We start from the raw sequence: 18,521 nt of genomic DNA, 5'->3' as shown, positions 1-18,521 counted from the left end.
TGAGTCTATCCCTCACCTTTTCTGGGAGTGTGTTCATGTAGCTATTTTTTGGAAGAAATTTTGTTTATTTATACATGCTTCTTTTTTTGAAAATTTTTCTTTGACATTTAAGGATGTATTATTTGGATTATATAACTCCGATAAAAATCTAAAAGACAAGTACTTTCTTATAAATCTATTTATTTTTCTTGCCAAGTTTTTTATACATAAGTGTACATTTTTGTCTCTTAAACCTCTTTTTATTATTTTTTGTCAAGATTTGAAATGTTATTTGGGCACTATTTCCTCTTCCAGCAATGTCAAAGCCCTAAAGTCCAATTCGTTGTGCACAAAGTATAATATTTATGCCTTTTTATGATGTTCAAAGAAGAAGGAAAGGGAAAGGAAAAAAGGAAGAGAAAAAAAAAAAAAAAAAAAAAAGGACCCTTCTCTTCTTTTTTCAGTATAATTTAAGTTATATTACCTCTGGCTCATAGGTTTTTTTTATTATTATTATTTTTATTTATTTGTTTATTTATTTATTTATTTATTTATTGTTCGTTTGTTTTCTCCATTGTTCATATATTTATTTATTTTCTCGTTTGTTTCCTTACTGTTTTTGTGTTTGCTTATAATTCTATTGTTGTTAAATTCTTTGAACTGTAATTTTTGTCTTTATATGTCAATAAAAAAAAAAGAATCTTTTTAAAAAAAAGCTATGTTTGGCCAATCAGCGCTGTGACAGAGTTGACCAATGAAATCGAGTCTTGGACGTGAGTCGTCGCTGGGGGGTGTGGTTTGCAAAAAAGAAATTACAAGAGCAACACTAACACCCATGTGTGAATAAACCGTCAGAGAACTTCCACAGCGCTGTGCGTGTATCCACTGTCAGGTAGGCTATGCATTTCTTACTCGTTGTTTTTTTTAAGCAATTGATGTTATGTAGGCTATTTATTATTTCAGAATTTGCTTCTAATTGTTTAATTGGCATGATACATTTACTCTCCTGAAATCATTATTATCAGTAGATTATGAGGGAGGCTTATTCTGCTGCAAATCGGCACATCAGCCCGATTAGTTTATTCAGCGATCATGTCACACGCTTCTGATCGGATATAATTCTTTTGACATGTGCAAACTTAAACGATATAAACAACAGTTTCCTGCTGTTGTTGCATATAACCATCCTCATTTTCTTTGTTTTAAAAAGCAGACTTGATATTTAGGCCTATCTATTTTGAAAACGAAACTTTAAAAGTGAAAGTGAAAGTGACGGCGCTGCATATCCTCCTGGACCAGGAATAGACTTTTGTCCGTTACATTTTAGTGATTTTCTCTAACATAATAGGCTACATGTCACAGTGTTATGGCTGGACGTCCTGTAAGGAGCACATTCAGGGCTTTGCAGAGACACCAAATGTTTAGAGCGGCGCTAGGGGTGGGCTAAGGGGGCTGGAGCCCCGAATGTTTTTCCAAAAGCCCCGAATCTTTCAGGTTTGAGGTTTCTTAACAGTGCTGTCAAAATATATTTTTTCTAAACATATCTCTCTATTAAAATATGTTAAACGGTTCAATACCGCTTTTCTACAGTATTCATCCATACACCGGCAGCGCTTTCTCTCTTCTCTCCGACAGCGCGTTCAAGCACACCGCAGTTGAACACAGACACGCCTCATGTCACTCAGCGGCAGGCCTCAAGACTCTCGTTCGGTCCGGTTTAAGAGTTTTTGTTATGATATAACAACTGCTATGACAGCTTTAGTACATTTGTCAGCTAAACGTTCATTCAGTGTTTCCCATTAATGACCCTGTGCCGCGATTGTTTCATAATGAACAGAGAATTTAAAACATAAATGGTCTCTATACGTTGTATTTTGCCAACGAAGTAAATTCGAATCCATGATATGGCTTTGTGCCTTTATAAAACAGCAAACTACAGCGATTAAGTAGGCTATATATAGGCCTACAGTCTGTGTGTGCTGTGTGTTTTAAAGCGAAGTGCGCACTTTGCTCATGCGATCAGCTGGTGATCAAAATTAAAGCTCAAGGATCTTAAAAATTAGTACAAAAGTGTTGTAAGTTCCCTACTGTTGTGTAAAGTAACTATTAAAAAGTGTGATTTATTTTAGAGTGCATTTGTTACAATAGCCTATATGGATATTAGTCATATGAATAATTATATAGGCTAGGCCTAAAACATTATTATATTACAAGTCAATGCTGTTTTTTTGCTCAATTTGCACACTGTACATGAGTACAAGCTCTTAATTTTGAGCTTCCAAAGTGCACCAGATTGATATCCCCCCTAGAGGAGATATACCCAACAAAATTTTACAAATTCCAGTGGGAAATAATGTAGGCCTACTTTTTATGAACTTTACTCAAGAATACCACAACAAAGCTCCTTTCGTTTTCAGTAAAGCTGTTAACAGAAAATTAAAATGTCATTGGACAAATATAGATTTGGGCTAAGCCCCGAAAGTTTACAATGTCTGGCTCCAACAACAACTTCTTGGTCTTTAAATATGACTGAAAATGAAAATTAGCATTCTTATGGAAATATGATAATATTTTGGAATTATCATTCAAATCAGATTAATTTTCAAAGTGTTTGTCATAAATCAACATCTCAGGAAAATGTTAGCTATGGGGTTTAAATCAAAATATGACTTTCTGTTACGAAACAGGACATTGATTTCATACATGACCTCTGTAGAGAACACCAGGACTTAAAGCATGTTTATCAGGAATTTTAGAAGATACAACAAGTGAATAGGGAAAGAAATTATATATCAATATTCCTATTAGATATTATTATGAAAATGTTGCCAATTATTACTATTATTACACTTCACGCTCCAAGAACACATTAATATGCAAATTAGATAGTGTTTAGATGCATTGTATTGAATGGGAAAACCGATGTATGGCTCTTACATATTGCATAAAGTAAAATGGTATATACATTAATTCCATTATATCTTTCATGACATTGTTGAGAATCTTCTTTATACAAAGTTTGTTTAAAAACAATCCTGAAGCCTAAAAATAGATTTGTGATTTAAAAAAAAATCCCATTATTTTTGCCTATACATGTCATTTTTACGTGTAGCTGGTGTAGAGATGAGGCAGATACGGATTTCCACAAATATATACTTTACTTCAAACAACAAAGGCAGAAAACACCAAACGTACACTAAACACGACAGAGAACGGACGAGGAGTGAAGGGAGTGAGTGCAATATAATGGGAGTGATGATGATTGAGTCCAGGTGAAGATGATGAGTGCTAATGGGGAGAAGAGAGGGAAGTGAGTGCAGGTGTGGAGAACCGGAGGAACATGGGAAATGGAGTTCAGGAAGACAAGGGATTTGTGACAGTCATTTAATGCCATTTTATTTTTTAAACAACTTAGTCCTGGTGTCCATTAAAGAGGACATAGCATTACATATGAATAAAATAAAAATTTTCAAAAATGTTATTTTTCATTTGTTTCTTAAGCTCTAAACAATATAACGACGTGAAAAAATACTAAATTCAAAAAACTTTTTTTTTTCTTTTTTTTTTTTCTGGGTCTCACGGGGATATGCTGATACCGTCTTAGTTTATTCCATTATTCTCTTGTGGCCCATGCATATACTGAAACAAATGAGATATATTCCGTGTTACAGGTTGTTTTTTAAAGTCGGTGCTTGAAGTAAAGCTGCTCTTAATTTTCATTAATGACTGTAGTGTTAGGAAATATTATACAGTGGTAATAATTTTAATTATAGACATGTAATTAATTTCATTGTATAATAGAACTAAAACAGCAGTGGCAATCCATCAATCCATCCATTATGCATAACTTTAAGGCTTAATATAATTTAAACTGATTAGTTATAAACAAAAAAAAAAAAAAAAAAAAAACCCTCACCCCCCTCACAGTTGTCATGAAGGGCAAAATAAGCTGTACAGACCAAAACCACTTTTTGTACCAGATTGTAAACTTTTTTTTTTTTTTTTCTGCTGTAAAGCTGGGCATTTTAACATGGGGAGATACAAATTTGACTCCCTTTTGGAGTCTGTCTCTAGCGGCCAGTCAATGAATTGCAGTTTTAAGTCATTTTTGTGTTGGCTTCAAGTCAAGAGAGGCAACGGGAGGTTGCCACTTGGTTTTTGCCCACCCCCCAAAACTGGAGACTTATTTTACATCTTTTTACATCAGAGGCTTATTTTATATCTTGTAAGAAGGGGCATTATAGGTGCCCTTTAAAACTTCCAGTGACCAAATCGTTTCACATAGTGGCACAGAGGCCATTCCTGAGATTAGATGCTCGGAGGGAAGAAGACATTAGGAGGGACTGAGAAAAAGCAATAAAAACCACGGTGGCAAACGTTATTTATTTACTTTTTCAGATTTAATAATATTCTGCTAACCAATATTTTATCTTCCAGGACAAAGACGTTGTTAAGATGGGATCCAGTAATTCTTCACCACCTCCTCCTTCTCTAGGTAAATTATTATTATTATTATTATTATTATTTTCAGTGAAATAAAAATTAAGGTTATATATTGTCCTGAAAAAATTATTAATGTCCACACACTGAAATGAATTCTTCCAAGAAGTTTGATTTGTATAACAGTGACTAGCATTATTAAAAGTTATTTAACAGTAAGCGACTAAGTAAATAAATAAATAAAAACTGAAAATGACTAAAAATGATTTTTGGTCAAACAGAGTATGACAGGCCATGGAGATCAATAAACTGGAGGTAAGATCTAAAAACATTTTTTTCTCTCCTGCCAGAACATGCTTTATTCGTTAACTCTTACATTTGATCTCTGAAATATTCTCATTGGTCAATTGCAGCCCAAACTGAAGTCAAATGTTTTTCCACTATAGCCAGCAAACATGCCAGTTTCATGTTTCTTGTAAAATTTTCTTCTTGCATTTTTAAAGTATTATACAAATACTTAATTGATTAGAAATTCTTGGAATATTTTAAAAACATATTCTCATCTCGTATCTTGCATTTTATACTTTTATGCATATAAGACTATGGGTTATGCTCACAAAAGCGACCACCCGCTTTAAACTCCCTTTCTAGTGAAGATGGACAAAAACTTTTGAAAACAGTAACCAACTTCCAACCTGGCAACCAAGAAGTCAACCCTCTCCGAATTCTTCTGCATGGACCAGTAGGTGCTGGAAAATCAAGCTTCTTCAACTCTGTGAATAGTGCTTTCCAGGGTTACATCACTACCAGAGCCCTGGCAAATTCATCATTAAATGCTGAAAAAACGTTCACTGTGCAGGTATAAGCTACAATGTTAAATGTATATATTAGATACATGTATAGATATTATATATTTATATGAAAGCCATATTAAGAAGCACTGCTGTAATTTCCATGACAGGAATGAAATCACTTTCATTTGTTATTAAATCTTTTTTCTCAGTGCAAAACATACAAAGTCAAGAATGAGAGGGCTGGCTCCTTCCTTCCTTTCGCGTTCACTGACATCGCCGGTATGGACAAAAATTTTGGAATAAAGACTAATGACATCATCCAGTTATTAAATGGTCACATCAACGATGGTTATACTGTAAGTGCATTTAATACAAACTTCAGATTTCTCATTCAAGCACTGTATCATAAAGTCCTTTTGCATAGTGTGGAAGTAAACCTGAGCTGATTGCTCAAAAAAGTGTGATAAACTTTATTCCAGAAATGCTGGAAAACTGATTCTGTGCAAAAGAGTGCCATGCATGTGATACTACATTTTAAGATGTCTAACTAGTCTACAGGTCAACTTTTTTTTCAGTTCTATTGTTGTTGTTGATTTCCATAATGCAAAACATTCTTGTAGTTTATTTAGTTTTTCTGTCTCTTCAGTTTAACCCAGTAAAACCAATTACTAAAGAAGACCCAAAGTACAACAACAATCCCATTCTGAAAGACAAGATTCACTGTCTGGTGGCTGTTCTTCCTGCTAACACTGTTTCTATGATTAATGAGGAAATGATTTGGCAAATGAGAGAAGTTCGGGAGAAAGCACGAGACTTGGGTAACTAACTAAGGTTATTCTCAAAAATACCATATTTTATACCAAGTGTCATCCCTGGCTCTTAAAATATGAAATATATACAAAATATTTGTAATAGTTCTGTATGAGTCCCATTTGATTTGTTGGATCTCAATATCATATAGCCAATCTTAAGATAAACTCAAATGTGCAGAAAATTTACTACTCAGAGATTCATGAATAACTATAACAAAATACACAATGACCATTAAAGAAGCTATACACACAATCTTAAAAGTATAATTTGTGTAAATACAGTTTATTTTGTATTGTGGAATATACAGTATGTAATTCTTGTTCATTGTACCACAGGCATTCCTCAAGCCATAGTCATGACCAAGGTGGATGAAGCGTGTCCACTAGTTAAAAAAGACCTTAAGAAGATCTACACAAGCAAAAAAATAAAACAGAAGGTACTGGGATTTATATTTGCGACCAAGTAATACACTGAAAAAAACAATTTGGACCAACTTATAATAAAAATACCTAATTTGTTATGGGCTTTTTTTTTTTTTTTTCAAATTATATATATTTTTTGGTTTAAACTTTAGTCCAAAATATTTATTTTCCCAAAGTAAAAATAAATATTTATTGTACAGAACATAATCAGTATTTTTTTAGACACAAGCCAAAATGTTACTGTTATAATCTCAGCTCTGAGACTTGGCTGAAGATCCAAATGCAGTTTTGATGGAGGTAATCCAAAGAGTAGTCTAAAGCAGGCAAAGGTCCCAACATACAGAGATTAAGATAATTCAAGTAAAATACCAACAACCAGGTAGAAGACAAGAACACAGCTCAGACACAGTAAAATTAAAGCAATACACAAAGAATGTGCAGGAAAACACCACTTAAATAAGCCAGAGCAAACAATGTAATACACAAGTGTGCTGAATGAAGCCATAATGAGTCCAGGCAAAGGATCGTGGGCAATGTAGTCCTTAATAGTAACACAGAGACAAAAGGAGGGCCCTCTGGAGGAGCTCTTAAAGGTGCAATAGAATTTAAAATTGAATTTACCTTGGCACAGTTGAATAACAAGAGTTCAGTACATGGAAATGACATACAGTGAGTTTCAAACTCCATTGTTTCCTCCTTCTTATGTAAATCTCATTTGTTTAAAAGACCTCCGAAGAACAGGTGAATCTCAACATAACATCGACTGTTATGTAACAGTCGGGATCATTAATATGTACGCCCCCAATATTTGCATATGCCAGCTCATGTTCAAGGCATTAGACAAGGGCAGCCAGTATTAACGTCTGGATCTGTGCACAGCTGAATCATCAGACTAGGTAAGCAAGCAAGGACAACAGCGAAAAATGGCAGATGGAGCAATAATAACTGACATGATCCATGATTACATGATATTTTTAGTGATATTTGTAAATTGTCTTTCTAAATGTTTCGTTAGCATGTTGCTAATGTACTGTTAAATGTGGTTAAAGTTACCATCGTTTATTACTGTATTCACGGAGACAAGAGTCGTCGCTATTTTCATTGTTAAACACTTGCAGTCTGTATAATTCATAAACACAACTTCATTCTTCATAAATCTCTCCAACAGTGTGTAATGTTAGCTTTAGCCACGGAGCACCATCAAACTGATTCAGAATCAAATGTAAACATCCAAATAAATACAATACTCACATAATCCAATGTATGCATGCAGTATGCATGACGAACACTTTGTAAAGATCCATTTTGAGGGTTATATTAGCTGTGTGAACTTTGTTTATGCACTGTTCTTTAGTCGAGAGCTCAGGTGCAGGGAGCGCAAGGATTTAAAGGGGCCGCAGCCTGAATTGGCGCATATTTAATGATGCCCCAAAATAGGCAGTTAAAAAAATTTATTTAAAAAATCTATGGGGTATTTTGAGCTGAAACTTCACATACACACTCAGGGGACACCTTAGACCAGTGGTCTCAAACTGCCGGCCCGCGGGCCATTACGGCCCGCCCTCCCCCTCTACCCGGCCCGCAATTGATCTCAAAAATAAAACATAATCCGGCCCGCTAAATTATTATGATTATTCTCTAGTTGCTACCTGTCTGATATGCAAAGAAAAGTCGCCGTTCTATGGGGGCATTCACATAAGCGGCCGCGCCGCGTTCTCCTCCTTTCCAAAGCGCTTTTGCTCCAGTGGCGTCTGTCGTTGCTATGCAACCATGAGCTGCGCTCTCAACCGCGTCGCTTCTATTATGAGCGCGCTTGCCTAATAAGTGTGTGCGCGGCTTAAATTACGGTAAAAGCACTCGACTTTAAGTCACGAGCGTCGATTTAAACCACCGAAACGCGTCCGATGCAACCATTAAACGTTACCGATGCTCAAACGGCATCTTGATAAAATGTGTGAGCAGAAGCGCTGCAGGTGTCTGTCAAGAAACAGAAGAGTGTACAAATGCATTCAGGGATTGTATTTGTTCAGTACAGTGTTGTTCAGTGCAAGATTTTAATGTTATTTAAGCTAACATAAAGTAAGGGAAAATACTTCCACTAGATGTTAAAAACTAATAATGCATGTAACAATGAGAGATTTTTATTTTTTGGCAAAATAAAGTTGATATATAGCTCCAGTTTTTTGTTTATTTCTGACCCCTCCACGCCACAAGTGTTGCTGGTTTTGTTCCTAAATTACTATATTTTTTATTCCATGCACCTTGTTGGATGTGAGAAGTTGCACCAGACTATTGCACTTAATAGTATTATATTAGTATATTAGTAGTATTATATTATTAATAGTATTATATTATTATATTACACTCTGTAACAATGAGAGAGACACTGCTGTTTACATTTAGTATGGTAAAAATGATATTTATAGTATAGGTATAAAAATATTTTAGTAGGCCTAATGAAATTTGAAGTAAATGAGAAATAATGCAAAGGAAAGTAAATTTTCTGAAATGTTGCGCTTTTTTACGCTTGAATGTTAATATGGCCCTCCTATGAGGTGTCAATCACAGCAACGGCCCTCTGCCAATTTGAGTTTGAGACCCCTGCCTTAGACTTATATTACATCTTGTGAAAAAACGTTCTAGGGCACCTTTAATGTCAGTCCGTTACTTAATTTCACCATAAACAAAAGACAAACTAGTGATATAAAACTAGAAGCATTTTGTTAGTCAAGTCAAGTCAAGTCACCTTTATTTATATAGCGCTTTTTACAATGTAGATTGTGTCAAAGCAGCTTTACATTGATAACTGGTATTTTTGGCTGCACAGCAGCTCTTAAAGAATAGTGTCAATGCAGGCAGATCAAAGCACTGTTGAATATCAAATGTCAAGTCAAATGTCAAGTGTCCCCAACTAAGCAAGCCAAAGGCGACAGCGGCAAGGAACCCAAACTCCAACAGTTGACATCAGGTGGCAGACAAGTGGCAAATAGGTGTTAAAATAGAGAAAAAAATCCTTGGGAGAAACCAGGCTTAGTCAGGGGGCCAGTTCAGTGCAAACAGTGCTTTGTTACGATTCAGGCTGCTATATCATAAGTCCGATAGGATCGCAAAATTCAAAGTATTTATTTCAGTTCCATCCAGTTGAGGATCGTATTCATCATGCCGGTATGGACGGTTGTTGAGGAGCTGCACCACTGGTTGTCGTGTTGATGAGGCCTTCACAGTGGATGATAGTTGACTCAATCTCTGCTTACTTCAGGGCTGCGTTGTGATCGTGCCTAGGTGCAGGTCCTTGGTCTCACCTGGATATGGCCTGGATCCGTTTGACTCGGTAAACCTCAGGATAAACAGAAAGACTAATATTAGCGTAGATGCCATTCTTCTTCTGATGTAACGAGTACATCTGGTGTTACAGGAAGTGTTCCCGGTTCTGCTGTTATATACCAGAACAGTGTTCTGGTGTTATAGGAAGTGTTAGTCAGCATTTAATTTCAATGTTTACTTAATATAAATATAAAGACAACTTTGAAAGACCTTAATGTTTGTGATGCCTTTTTAAAATACAAAATACTTTTGTTATGGACTAAATAAACACCAGAAGAAATAAAAAAGCCCATAATAAATTCTGCAGTCAGTAAAGCAAGTATATGTTCACTCTAGTGTCAAGCAAAAATACTATTTGAACAATTTTTACCCCTTTGGGGAGTGTTTTGTCTTAAGACAAAAAAAAAAAAAAAAAAATTGATTATATAAATATGCATTTTAAACAAATGATCGTCATCTCACTCTTTCAGTGTATGCACATAATGTTTTATTGTACTTTCCTATAGTTTTCTGTCATCTACATAGTATTTAGCAAAAACATTATTTCATTGTTTGTTTGTTTTTTAAAATCAATGCCTTTTGCAGATGGAGGAGTGTTCTTTCAAACTGGGAGTTCCTGTGAGCTGCATTTATCCTGTGAAAAACTACCATGAGGAACATGCTACTAACACAACAGCAGACATTCTGATTTTAGATGCACTGAAAAATATTCTCAATTTTGCCAGTGACTATGTGGACGACCAAGTGGACAGTTAAAATCAGAGGTGGGCAGAGGTTCAACATGTGGGGTGATGACATCATCGTTTCAGAAAATTATACGGATTGCCCCGTCCACACGATAACGACAGCGTTTTAAAATTTTTCCACTCCGGTTTCAAAAAATACTGGTTTCACCTTTCGAAAACGCCGGATCAGTGTGGACGAAACGCCTATCCGATAAAAATTTTTGTGCGGTTTCACTGAAACGCGTCTCTGTGTGGACGGGGCCTAAATGTAACAACTTCCTGTTTCATGGCGAAACATCAAATTTTGCCAGGCCGCCACAGACACGCCCCTGAGTGAATACTCTAGATCTTCGCAATTTAATGTCACAAAGACTTTAGATTAGACTGACCAAATATGATGTTGATCTGATTAAAGCTCTAGGAGGAGTTCATTAAAGTACAATGTCTGGAAATGGCAAAAACTGCCAAAATTTTGCAAAGACAATTCAAAATCTCAATCTCAATTCCTGTTGGGTTTTCAGATTTTACACCCAGGAGGGCGCTTGATTGAAATTTTGTAGATGTTGCTATCGGGCCATTTTAGCACACCTAATTGTGAAACCCATATCAGACATAAATTTTCACCAATTCTGACGTGTGTGCAAAGTTTCATGAGTTTTCGTATCCAAAAACTGTACTCAAGTAAAAGTACAAGTACTTCTAGAAATATTTACTCAATATTTAAAAAGTATCCAATGAAAAAACTACTCAAGTATCTAGTTATATAGATATAGATAGATAGATAGATATACACAACAATGCAATAGCCAAGCAAGTTATTATTTTTATTATTATCATCATCATAATTAGATATCTTTGCAACAAACACAGAAGAGACTATTATTTCTGACCTTTGAAGAGATGGTGCCAACTCCTGCAAGAACTACAGATAACGCAACATCTGGATCAACATGCACATTCACACATTTCTATATATCCTAATTATTTTTAATATGTAATTGATTATTTCCAGAAGCTCTTTGCTTCTTCCTTCAGTTAAACTGCTTGTAAATTAATTGCCTAAATTATTACATTATTAGCTTACAGCATTCTCTAATTGTAATGTTGACATGCATTCTCTGTAAAGCTGCTTTGAAGATGTATTGTGAAAAGCGCTGTACAAATAAATGTGAATTGAATTGAATATGTAGCCCAAATAATATTGCATGTCCTTTATTTTGTATATTAAAGGATTAGTTCACTTTCAAATGAAAATTACCCCAAGCTTTATTCAAGCCATCCTAGGTGTATATGACTTTCTTGTTTCTGATGAAGACAATCGTAGATATATGAATAAATATCCTGATGCATCCGAGCTTTATAATGGCAGTATGCAATTGTGACTAACCTTTGCGGTTGCAATGTCTCATTAAATTTGCTGTTGTCGTTTAATTGTTTTCCCACATTCTGTGCATCTTATGGTGGTCGAGAGATCTCAACGCGCTGCAAATGAAGAAAACACATGCAAATAGAAAAAATACCTGTAAATAAAGAAAACATCTTCATCAGTTTGATAACACATGCACTGCAAAAGTTCACAACACATGCAAATCGAGAAATGCGCTGCAAAAGTCCACAGCACATGCAAATACATAAATGTGCTGCAAATGGGCCTGCAACCTGCTTATGATGCACATACGATCAGAATGTTAAGATAAACAAAACAACAACAACAACAACAACAACAAAAAAGAGTAAACATTGAACAATTCCAGCCAGTGTTCCCAGCCAGGTACATCACTTGTTGGTGTTCCATTATAACATTTTCATTGTGGTCTGTGCCAATCCCAGCACCAGGACAAATGATTTGGGGGGTATTATTTTGCGTTAAAAATATTATTAATAAATAATATGTTTTTTAATAATTTACTTAATTTTATGTCTCAAATCCCAGTCAATTATTGACCGCAGAAAGTGAAACTAAAATCTAAGTTGTGAGAGTTCTACTTCAACATGTTCTGATAACACTATTTAACCTTAATTTATTTCTTAATATTTCTCTTGTGGCCCATACGTATTGAAAAAAATGAGAAGAGATATAGGTGTTAAACAAGTTGTTGTTGTTTTTTTAAATGAAAAAGCTAATCTTATTACAGCACGTCGGTTATGAGTAATGCGCTATAAATTATTGCGGGTCAAATTAAAATATTAATTTAATTCTACAAGCCTAATCACATCATCATCATCATCATTCAGATCATCGCAGAAGGGGCTTGAGATCGCTGGCCTGGTATGTGCTATTTGCAGTGCGTTTCTCTATTTGCATGTGTTGTGAACTTTTGCAGCGCATGTGTTGTCAAAATAATGAAGATGTTTTCTTTATTTGCTGGTGTTTTTTCTAGGGAGGCAATCAGAGCTTGAGTAGAATATCCTTTCCAAGCCCCTCTATGGCAGACAGCAAGCCAAATCTGTTTACCACTTACGCTAAGATTATATGGACACATGAACTTGTGACCTGAATATTGGCATATAGATGTCTTTAGGCCAGGACTCGTATTACACATGTGAAGTTTGGGACAGATCAGGCACTGAGTTACAAAAACTCTCTCTTTTATGGCAAAACATCAGACTTTGACAGTCTGCCACGGACACACCCTTCAATGAAAACTCGAGATCTTTGCAATTCAACATCTCAAAGGCCTTTAGATTAGACTGACCAAATATGATGTGGTTCTGGTTAAATCTCTATGAGGAGTTAATCACAGTGTAAAACATGTCATTTCCTGTTGCCTACAGGAGGCGCTTTGACTGTAACTGAATATTGCCATGCATATGTCTTCAGTTCAGGACTCTAAAAAATCATGTAATGTTTGGAGCAGATCCTACATTGTATGCCTGAGGCTACGTCCACACGAAGCCGGAGCTTAGGCTACCCTAAACCAATCTTTTTTTTTCCTCGTCTCAAAAAATATCTGCGTCCACACGAAACCACTGAAACGACTCAAAACGGTGTAGTATACATGCCAGACCATTGTGTGGCACTGTAATTCTGCCACAGAAATGCACTTAAAGCAGCGAAGAAGACTTGGAGCATGCGCATAAACCTTGCGTGCTGAATACAAACTTTAGCAAAGCTTAGAAATAAAACTTTATTTTGGTTCAGTAGCTTCTGCAGCATAAACGCAAGCATCTGCTATTGCTGTTGTTTTGTGTTTTGTGTGTTAGCGCGTCTGACTAGGTTCAACATGTGGGGTGATGACATCATCGTTTCAGAAAATTATATGGATTGCCCCGTCCACACGATAACGCCAAGACAGCGTTTTCAAATTTTTCCACTCCGGTTTCAAAAAATACTGGTTTCACCTTTCGAAAACGCCGGATCAGTGTGGACGAAACGCCTAGCCGATAAAAAATTTTGTGCGGTTTCACTGAAACGCGTCTCCGTGTGGACGGGGCCTAAATGTAACAACTTCCTGTTTCATGGCGAAACATCAAATTTTGCCAGGCCGCCACAGACACGCCCCTGAGTGAATACTCTAGATCTTCGCAATTTAATGTCACAAAGACTTTAGATTAGACTGACCAAATATGATGTTGATCTGATTAAAGCTCTAGGAGGAGTTCATTAAAGTACAATGTCTGGAAATGGCAAAAACTGCCAAAATTTTGCAAAGACAATTCAAAATCTCAATCTCAATTCCTGTTGGGTTTTCAGATTTTACACCCAGGAGGGCGCTTGATTGAAATTTTGTAGATGTTGCTATCGGGCCATTTTAGCACACCTAATTGTGAAACCCATATCAGACATAAATTTTCACCAATTCTGACGTGTGTGCAAAGTTTCAGAGTTTTCGAGCATGTTTAGGCCCTCAAAAATGTGATTCATTTCAGAGAAGAAGAAGAATCGGCCAAGCAATTACAATAGGGTCCTCACACCATCGGTGCTCGGGCCCTAATGACAGATGTATTAAAAAAAAAAAAGTCTTCCAAAGTCTTCCGCAGTTACCACGATTTTGCCCCATGCAACAAAACCAGGTTTATATTCCATATTAGTGATGATGCTCTTATGACAGTACTGGCACACAGTTACTGTTGGTGTGTCACCCAAAACAACAACCCTTTGTGGCTGCACCACGATCACCTGAGGGTCTACAGTCCTCACCTCTTGCTGAATGAACACTTTGATGGTGAAAAAACGGGAGATTTTATGAATCAGTCATCAATTAGTGTTCAATTCATACAGAACACATGATTATTGTATATGCATATACATACTTAAATCTGATTAGTCGAGTGGAGTTATGCAGCCCAATGGACCCTTTTCACAGACTGCAATGCCGATGCCGATAACCCATTACCACATATTAACATTGTAATACAGTTATTAACATTTTGTTTTATTTTAACTTTGGCATCATTTTTTTTTTACAAAACTAGTCAATGCTGTGTGTATGTTTCTAAGACAACAGCTGAGAGTCACCGCAAATTTGACATCTTTTTCTCTTCTGACCACCGTGATAAATCTCTCTTTATTTTTCTCTCTTCTGGAAAGTCATAGAAATGCTATCATTGACTTTTTCTTTTGCTATTGGAGCAAATGGGAAAGCAAAAAAAAAAAAGTTTCCATTCACCACTATAGAAGAGTATTGTTTCTATTCACCCAACTGTAAAGATTTCCTTCGGAGAACCCTGGAAGTGTGAAAAGATGAAAATGAGGCGTTGAGGGATAAAGGCAGGATAAAGTTTTATGAAGTTTTTGACTACTGATTTTTTTTTCCTGAGCGACGTTTTATCAACTAAACAATCAGTGTGTAGTTCACCCAAAATTGAATATTATCCCATGATTTATTCACACTCAAGCCATCCTAGGTGTATATGACTAACTTCTTTCAGATGAGCACAATTCAATTCGCAAATCGAGACGTACGGCCATCTGCCAGAAGCTAGTTATTTTACTTTATAAATTTTTAAATACAAATATTTTTCTTATAAAAACCCATTGCTTCGCTTAGAAGGTCTTTATTAACCCCCTGGAGCTGTGTGGATTACTTTTTATGATGGATGGATACATTTATTTTGGGCTTCAAATCTTGCCCCCATTCACTATCATTATAAATCTTTAGAGAGCAAGGATATTTTTAAATATATTTCTGTTTGTATTTGTCTGAAAGAAGATAGTCATATACACCTAGGATGGCTTGAGGGTGAGTAAATCATGGGATAATTTTCATTTTTGGGTGATCTAACCCTTTAAATTACTACGTACGACCCATTAAAATCACAGCATATAGGCTATCCCTCACAGCCTCTGCAATTCATTCCTGACAAAAATTGTTTCCATCGCTCTGCTTTTCTGTGTGTGGCAGACGGCATTAGAGGTGGAGATTATTCAGTCTTTCTGCAGGTTATATCATAACACCAGTAGGTGGCAGCATCTGACTGTCCTTATTAAAGGTGCCCTAGCAGCGCTGATTGGCCACACATAGCTGAAACCATAGACATAATATACGTAGACGCCTCATAGACTGACGCTGCTGCCTATTGGAGCGGACGTATCAGTGCGGCGCCATCTTGGATGGGTCCCCAATGCGCCGCCCCCCCGCATTTATTTCTACTGAGGAAGATATATCCTCAACTACAATATCATAATCATAAAACATTTTTACCGGATTTTCACACGATTTGACTTAGTTATGATACAGGACGCTGTCACACATTGAAAAATTCTGCTTTCATGTTGAAAGACTTTGTATTACGCTCTTTAACAAAGACATATGGTAGGCTATGGCATATTGATAAATGTATAAATGAATGAATTTTATATTTTAAAAAAGAAACAAGTTTGATTGTTCATTTGAATTTATTTCTCTCTCTCTCTCTCTCTCACACACACACACACACACAATGGCATATTGATAAATGTATAAATGAATGAATTTTATATTTTAATAAAGAAACAAGTTTGATTGTTCATTTGAATTTATTTTTCTCTCACTCACTCACTCACTCACTCACTCACATACACACACACACACACACACACACACACACACTCACACAAGCTCCCATATATACTGTACCAGCTCAGAATTTTTTTTTAAAGGCCTGGAAAAGTAAACGTTATAATTCCAGGTCATTCCAACATCTTACATTACCCTGTCAGGCTTGCAACTGGGACTGGGGAGCTAAAATCATTTAAAAAGAACTGTTTTACACAGCTTCTTTCATATGCTTGCACTCTGTAACTCCAGGGTAGTTAATTTTGCGATGTGGTGCAGCCTTACTTTGTGAAATACAGACACCACAAATGACACAAGCATGAAATGATGGTTCTCAATTCCGAATTGGGTGTCTGCAATGTGCTCCCCGAGTAAGAACACATCCTCTGAACCAATCTCCGCCCAAACGAATCGGTTGACGAAGGACACACGGACACCTTGTTCCTTTGAGTTTTGTCGAATCACACGCTCTGCTGCTCTGACCACCTTCACTGTTCCCTCTGAGGGGATCATCAGCCCACCATTGTTTTTAAGTTCAAGCAGGTGGTAGCTCTGGTCAAAAGATGAGGGTACAGCAGCTGTGACGAGGCTTGCACGGCACATCTCACAGGACAGTTTTTTCAGAATTTTTCTGACAACAAACCCTGAAATGTAGACAAGGGCATTGTCCACAAGACCACCAAAGCGGGTGGGCAGGTAACTGTGGTCACATATGACTGCAGGAATGTTTGCAAATGGGGACAGAAGCTCTTCCTCTGCCATTAAAACAGAGTGCATGTCTGCAGCTGATAGGGACACAGTTTCATCTTGTGCTGCCACGTTGCCTGACCCACTTGGTGAGACACCACAACGGACCATCAGACGACGGAAAATGCCTTGGAACTGCCCTGCAGTTGGATTGTTATTCCAGCCTCCTAAAAAAAAAAAAAAAAAAAAAAAGCCTTTACACACTTAGATTACAGAGATGTTTAATGAGGACAGTCAGAGTCATAATAGATATATCTTCTGAGGTTAAGTAAGGAAACTGTATAACCATTTTTTTCCCACAGGTAGGCTATAAAAGGTAAGTAAGGTAATAACTGTATAACTATGTTTCTTCCAAAGGTAGGCTATAAAAAAGATACACACTGGTGTCTGATGTGCCGTTTACTTTAGGGGGTGGATTACTTCATGAAGTGATAGCCACCAATAAGTGACCAGTCTGAGAGGTCTATCACATCAAAACATACTGTAAACTAGGGATGTATAGGTACTATATATATATATATATATATATATATATATATATATATATATATATATATAAAATTCTACTATAATTTGCCCACCCAGAAGGTACCAATATCTGGTCTGGCCCATGGACTAAAAAAACGAATTATAAATATGAAAATTATACCTGATGCCCTGACAGAATTGAACAAAAGCTCCAAGTGATCCTGACTGAAACGGTATGTGCAGACATAACGCTGAACTTGGAGCAGGTCAGGAATCATCATCAACAATGTGTCCATGTTGATGACAAAGCCAATGACTGACAGATACCTTCAAAAGAAAGTTTCATCAATGAGATCATGGCAAAACAAGACACCTCAAGAGCACCTAGTAATTGCAGTTATTGAAAGACATTAATTGACTTTTCTACAAATATTCATAACATGTAACTCAACACATGGTGACAGAGATAGCGGCAGCAATACATGTTTTGCTCCAATAAAGTCCCTGAATGGTAAATGATTTAAGTGCAGTACAAATCTACTGGGTGCTTCTTGAGAGTATAAGTCAGTGTCAGGAACAACTAGGAACTATATTAAAACTGAACAAGGATAGATTAAAAACAAGAACATGTCATACATACCATTTGACACCTCTATAACCTGAAAAACACTGAACACAAGAAGATTCCAACATGCAGAGACAAACATCATAAACAAGAAGAAAAAGTGCAATACAAGATATGCTCCTTAAAGCAGGAGGGACTCACATCACCTCCTGCCTCTGGTTTTGCAAACAGCAACATCATATGAACATACATACCATATTTGACAC

General features: G+C 36.3%; 2 protein-coding genes across 2 annotated transcripts; one reads left to right on the top strand and one right to left on the bottom strand.

Annotated features, from left to right (window-relative positions):
• The first annotated feature begins 765 nt into the window (after window positions 1-765).
• On the top strand, window positions 766-11,928 carry LOC125272751 (interferon-induced protein 44-like). The gene is made up of 8 exons (XM_048197845.1): window positions 766-871; window positions 4,417-4,474; window positions 4,701-4,734; window positions 5,071-5,278; window positions 5,423-5,569; window positions 5,860-6,031; window positions 6,362-6,462; window positions 10,358-11,928. The coding sequence occupies exons 2-8, from the start codon at window positions 4,435-4,437 to the stop codon at window positions 10,526-10,528; spliced, it is 873 nt and encodes a 290-aa protein (XP_048053802.1). The 5' UTR covers window positions 766-871; window positions 4,417-4,434; the 3' UTR covers window positions 10,529-11,928.
• Window positions 11,929-16,490: 4,562 nt separating this feature from the next.
• LOC125271473 lies at window positions 16,491-18,237 on the bottom strand. Its single transcript, XM_048195528.1, has 2 exons — window positions 17,872-18,237; window positions 16,491-17,389 (listed from the first exon to the last, which is right to left on the bottom strand). Exons 1-2 carry the CDS (start codon window positions 17,984-17,986, stop codon window positions 16,701-16,703), a joined length of 804 nt encoding a protein of 267 aa, XP_048051485.1. The 5' UTR covers window positions 17,987-18,237; the 3' UTR covers window positions 16,491-16,700.
• Window positions 18,238-18,521: the final 284 nt, after the last annotated feature.

This window comes from Megalobrama amblycephala, linkage group LG7 (assembly GCF_018812025.1).
Source record: "Megalobrama amblycephala isolate DHTTF-2021 linkage group LG7, ASM1881202v1, whole genome shotgun sequence".
NCBI lineage: Eukaryota > Metazoa > Chordata > Actinopteri > Cypriniformes > Xenocyprididae > Megalobrama > Megalobrama amblycephala.
Note: the sequence above shows the minus strand (reverse complement) of the source record. Positions and strands in the feature narration are given on the sequence as shown.